This window comes from Cyprinodon variegatus, unplaced genomic scaffold, assembly GCF_000732505.1.
Source record: "Cyprinodon variegatus isolate N-32 unplaced genomic scaffold, C_variegatus-1.0 Scaffold479, whole genome shotgun sequence".
NCBI lineage: Eukaryota > Metazoa > Chordata > Actinopteri > Cyprinodontiformes > Cyprinodontidae > Cyprinodon > Cyprinodon variegatus.
This window is the reverse complement of record NW_015150932.1, coordinates 542,127-548,056: the sequence shown is the minus strand read 5'-3', so window position 1 is coordinate 548,056 and position 5,930 is coordinate 542,127. Positions and strand designations below refer to the sequence as shown.

General features: G+C 38.2%; 1 protein-coding gene across 1 annotated transcript in view; it reads left to right on the top strand.

The window, feature by feature from the left end:
- The window catches only part of LOC107094343 (tapasin-related protein-like), an 8,582-nt gene extending 3,460 nt beyond the window's left edge, over nucleotides 1–5,122 (top strand). Inside the window, exons 4-8 of the mRNA XM_015389898.1 lie at nucleotides 1,254–1,583; nucleotides 3,827–4,174; nucleotides 4,264–4,344; nucleotides 4,434–4,447; nucleotides 4,580–5,122. Coding sequence (XP_015245384.1) covers nucleotides 1,254–1,583; nucleotides 3,827–4,174; nucleotides 4,264–4,344; nucleotides 4,434–4,447; nucleotides 4,580–4,594 — 788 coding nt within the window. The 3' untranslated portion in view covers nucleotides 4,595–5,122. The remainder of the gene's footprint in view (nucleotides 1–1,253; nucleotides 1,584–3,826; nucleotides 4,175–4,263; nucleotides 4,345–4,433; nucleotides 4,448–4,579) is intronic.
- Nucleotides 5,123–5,930: the final 808 nt, after the last annotated feature.

Sequence of the window (5,930 nt, the reverse complement as noted above, 5' to 3'; positions counted from 1 at the left end):
GCAAGCAGGTTTTTCTTGTTTCTTGTGAATTTGGTCTTAAATTTATATTTCAAGTGGCATTAAAAAGTCTTAAAAAGTCTTGAATTTAGCTTGCCTTATGCTGTAGGAACCCGGTTTTGGCTGCTGGCGGGTAGAGCTAGTTTACTAGGATAAAGAGGAAACTAATCTCTACAACAGAGAGTAACTAAAGACTGCTAGAATATAATGGAAAATCAACCAAAGATCAACAAAACAGAACAAATGAAAACTAAAAACTCAGAGTCCCAAAAGAGGAGAACCGTGACACTGATCATTCATTGAACAGTATGGAATAATTTCATATTTAAAGTACTTTCAGAAGTTTAAATTCTGAATATCAGTTGACTTTTCCTTTAAAATGATGTCAGAATTAAGAAGGGAAACAGAAACACAAATTAGCTCAAAACAAAAGTAAAGATTTACACAAATAAAGACAAGTAAAACAATAAATCTGTTCTTTAATGGCTGCATAAACTCCAGATGAATAAAGATAATTTTTTAGCTTGTTCTTACATAAAACCTCATGATTTTCTGATGAAACTTATTGTAAAACAATCCCAGTTATGCTTTCTAATAATTATATCAATCAATCTTTTCCATGGGAAGAAACAAAAGATCCTCTTTACAGTTTTTTAACCAAACTACATGAATTTAAACAAAATGAATTTACTGTCATTTATTTATAATTGATGATGGCAAATGCTTTATGCTGTGTCTGTGCATTAGCCTTTAAAAATGTTTGAGTTGCTTTTTTTGTCAATATAAAATGCAATATATTTCAGCACAGATTAATAAAGAATAACTTCATTAACATTTCCCAGTGAATTACTTTCTATTTCCACTACTTTTTATTTTCTAACGTTAGACCCAATGTCAATGTCTTCCAGTCAGTCTGAGATAGCCAGACTAATGTTAGTCTGCAGACTAAACTATAGGATCCATCGGCTGTAGATGGATTTATTGCTTAGTTCATCCACTGACTGGGAAATTACCAGTGAAACGTCTTCCTGCAGACAGAAAACTGCTGGTTTTAGCAGCCAGATGCTGCACAGGGAGGCATTGTACTGAACGTCTCGATGGGAGTGGGGAGTACCAACATGGCGTCCAGTGGCTTCACTTTTTTTGGGCAATCAGCAATCCAATGAATAAATATAGATCATTGGTTCACTCCCCTAAGTCTGACCCTGCGTTACTCTGCACGTATTAATATTCATCTTCAACTCTTTGACCCACAGTCGCCATGGTAACCAAAACCCAAACTCCGTCTGTGAAAGCCACCCTGAGCTCCCAGCAGAGGCTCCACTGCCAGTTTGGGATCGACCACCGTGGAGCTAACGTCACCGTGGAGTGGCACTGGCAGCAGCGTGGAGAGAGGAAGAAACTGTTCAGCCACAGCAGCCGCACACGGCAGAGCCACGGCTCCGGCGTCGGCCTGAAGGGCCTGGCGGGGGGGGACGCCACCTACACCCTCCCCTTCACCAAGATGAGCAGTGAAGGAACATACATCTGCTCCGTGGTCGTAAATCCGCTGCTCGGGAGTCAGGACGTTGTTCTGCAAGTTGAAGGTGAGAGACTGACGGTCCATATGTCATATGTCCATACCTGAGTTGGTCCCCCCACTTTCTTCAAATCAGACGAAATGGGTGTCAATTAACTCGGCTCCATTTGTGCTGGTTTGTGCAGCAAAAAGTTTTGTTTGTGCTGCCTTGCCCCTGATGATATTAATGAAAATGTAAAGGTCAAAAGGTCAACCAGCCCCCCCCACCTTCTTGAAATTAGACAAAATTAGTGTCAAACGTTTGTGCAGCAAAAATTTTCGTTTGTGCTGCTATCATTTTAAGGATATAATGAAATATGTCTAGAGGTCATCAAAGGTCAACCAGCCCCCCCACTTTCAGACGAAATGGGTGTCAATTAACTCGGCTCCATTTGTGCTGGTTTGTGCAGCAAAAATTGTAGTTTTTGCTGTTTTGGCTTTGAAGATATTAATGAAAATGTAAAGGTCAAAAGGTCACCCCACTTTCTTCAAATTAGACAAAATTGGTGTCAAACATTTGTGCAGCAAAAATTTTCGTTTGTGCCACTACCACTTTAAAGATATAAAGAGATGTTTCTCTTAGAGAACGTTAGAGATTGAACTAACAGATTCTGCAGAGTGGGAGAATAGAGATAGAATGAAGCAGATTAAATTAAGGATAAATACACTTAATTTAAGAAATTTTTACTTATTTCTAGATCGTTTTTGCAGTGTGCTGGTGAAGATTCTCAGTCATCGAGGTCAGAGTCAGTCCAAAAAAGTTCAAATCAATCCTCTGGACGTTGTTTTCTAGTTTCAAGAAATTTCCCTTCTCATCCAGGTAACTTTTTCAATTCAAAATGTCAGAAATAGCATTTAGTTCCAGATTTTATCCAGCAGCCCAACAAAGCCTTGGGGTTGGGGCTGCGATGATAGCAGGAAGGAATCAACTCAATCTCTGCATTGTAGGTTTTGAGAGTCACCCCCCCTCTGATTAAGGTTGCTTTTTCTTTCTGAACAAAGATGGCTTCCTTCACGCCCCTCTCAAACCACCTGTCTTCTTTGTCCAAAATGTGAATGTTCAAAATGTTCACTTTTCTGACATTTAGACACGCCGGAAAACCTGCGAAATGAGTCAGCTGACTGTAAGGAGATGAGGCGGTCTGCTCATTCGCTCTTTGTTATCAGAGAACCTATGGAAGCTCATTGGTAGAATTCTCTTATGACAGAAAGAAGGCCACGATTCACACCATTTATCATCGGGAGGGGGGACACATTTAATTACAAAACCAAACTCATACAGCTGTCTTAAACACTTCATACATCCAGCAACGCGTCATCCAAAATTCTGTTATCCCCCAACCTTCAGTCGACTCAGGGCAGCATTTATAGTTTCCACATCGCATTACGTAACTGTACATGCACAGGAATATCATGTCGAAAGCTTACTGGAATTCACGTGGGCTGGTCTGCGTCAAAATCACTCCGACCCTCAAAGAATGTTTATACAGATGTTCTCTGTTTATGCCAAACCTTCTCATATATCATCTAATTGCGTACGAATAAGGCATTAGAGACTTTACTATTGCTAAGACTCATACTTGAACTTCAACATGTACTGTTTGTTGCTAAGTAAGTATCGGGCCATGTTGTAGGATATATTCTGATTCTGATTCTGATCTGATATAGGACAATAAAACTGCTTCTACAAACTGAGCCACAGATGAGCCCTACTGTTGAACTAGTTCTAGCTTTAGCACGGCTCGGTTGTGTCTGGCACGGTCCAGTTCAGCTGCGATCCATCTACATTGGACAGTTACCTCGGTTACCGTGCTCGGTCCGTTCTCAGCACAGATTCAAAAGGTTACTCTAAATGGGGCTATAATGACCAGAGTTTGATGAGACCAAATTAACTGCTCCCTAAAATTAATACATTTATATCCTAAAGTTCTGAAGAATGTTAAAAATACATATATCTAATTAATACAGAGTTTAGCTAATTAAATATTTTCACTCTCTATGAAAAAGGATTATTTAGTCTAATATAACGTCACAGTAAGCAGAGGCTTTGGTGCCTTTTAATTATCTATGTATCTATAAATATATTGGAAAGGCAATGGAATATTAGAAGTTGTTCAAACATTAAACTTAAGTGTATGAGGATCTATTAGACATCAGGTTCTTTTCCCCAAACATTAGAAATGATTTTAAAAGATTGGTTGTGCATTAACCTAAAACTCCGCCAGCTGTATTCAGAGCTGACTGTATGTCGTCCTCCATCACCTCTTCCAGAGCCGCCGCGCGTCTCCTTGAACGTTGGACCTGTTCTGTCTCTGTCGGATGGCGAGGATCAAAAGATTGTCTGCGAGGCGGAGAACTACTACCCTCTGGATGTGGAGATAAACTGGTACGAGCAGGACCCGGCTGTGGCGGGTCAGCGGGTCGGGGCCCCGCTGCCTAAGATGATGCAGAACGTCCTGCTCTCCAGTCACAAGCACAACCAGGACATGACCTACTCCGTGTCGGCCTTCTTCTACCTGCAGGCCTCCCCAAAGGCTTCAGGGAGGCAGTTCACATGCAGCGTCTCCCATAAGTCCCTGAGGCTGCCCATCAAGAAAAGCTTCATCCTCAAAGTTCAGGGTGAGACTAGAACTTAGAGGCTGTGCTGCAGAGCTTTGACCACCAGGTGGCAGCATAGATTCACATTGTGTTTCGTTTTCTTCTTGCAGAACCCAGTCTTATGTGGGTTGGAATACTAGTGGTCTTCCTGCTTATTATTCTGGGTGTGTTGATCCTTTATCTGCACTCAGGTAACCGATAACTACAAAAACAGAAAATGAAAGCTCATCTGCATAACTTTGATTCCCTAAAGTCTGACTTGCATTTTTTTCCCCAACAGCAAAGAAAAAGCAGGTAAAGTTAAATATTTTGAATCAATTACCAATTTCAGTATATAATCCTGCTAAAAAAAAAAAATGATATATATATGTTTATATATATATATTTTTTTTAAATCTGTGTCTGTTTTATGTGTGCACTGAACAGAGGAGACTTTACTGAGCCGCTCTGCACCGTGAGGAGAATCGTCGCCGACCCGGACGTTCTTCCTACTTCCTTTGTTTGCTGTTTTTGATCATTTGGGGTTTCTGTGTATTTGTGTTTTTTATGTTGCACTGACTTTAATGTATTTTTAAAGATTTGTAGTTGAATGATAAGAATACTTGATCAATGACAAAATTATAAGTTTAACAGTTTAATTGGATTTTTACCTTTGGTGGATGATTGGAGCATTGCTCTCTGCACATTAATCACCATCTGAGTGTGTAAAATAGAGGATATATTTATTATCAGGGCTGCAGGGCAACGCCATTTATTTTTGTTTTGCTTTTTTTTTGTTGTTGTTTTTTTACAATTTACTAAATAACAACAAAATGACCTGTAGTTTTAATTTATGGCATAAAACAATAAATAATTATGGTGAAGAAAGAGGGAGATTATGCAAACATGATTTTAACTATTATTGTGTGGCAGTTTAGTGTGAATCTGCGTTATATGAAGTGAATTTTGTTCCATTGTTGTAAAAAACAAGTTTTGTAATTTAAAATTTGGAAGAAAAAAAAAAATCGAAGACTTTAATAAAAGATAAAAGTTTTTTAGGTTAACTTTGCTATTTTCTCATGTTTTTGTTTTTTCTATTTTAAGAAAATAACATTTCTTACATATTTAATATTTTACATTTTGGAAATTTCTGTTTCTCAGATTGCGGTTTACAATTTGCCATCTTTTCAAACATCCTTTGCTCTTATTTTATTCATGTCTGCATGAAAACTAACAGACACCATTTTAGAATAATGCATTTTCACATCAGAAAACTGCTTCTCATCAGAATTACCCTGATGTTCCTCGGACCTATACAGTTTCCCACAATCCTTTGGGTGACAGGCAGTACGGGAACCGTCCACCTCATAGATTTTAGCAACAATCCATTATTTCATCACTCTATGTGACACATGCTAATATTAGCTCATTTAGGTGTTTTAAATTTCATAAAGGCGAGATTTAGATGTTCACATTTTTGGAACTTTGCTTTTTTTGTTGAATGAATGATGCATGAAGGTTAGCAACATCATCATCAAAGAGCTAATATAGAATAGAATAGAATAGAAAATCCATTAATTGTATCACAATGGGGAAATTGTAGTGTTAACAGCATCAGAAAGGTTATTGAAAAAATGGTCACATAAATGTAGACCTTAGAAAAGAAGAATAACATAATAGTGAAGAGTTAAAAGATAAACAATAAAATACTGTAAACAACATATATGCTGTGCACCTGAAGAATAAATAACCAATATGCAGCTATGGACAATTTTCCAGTAATGGATATTTGAAAATA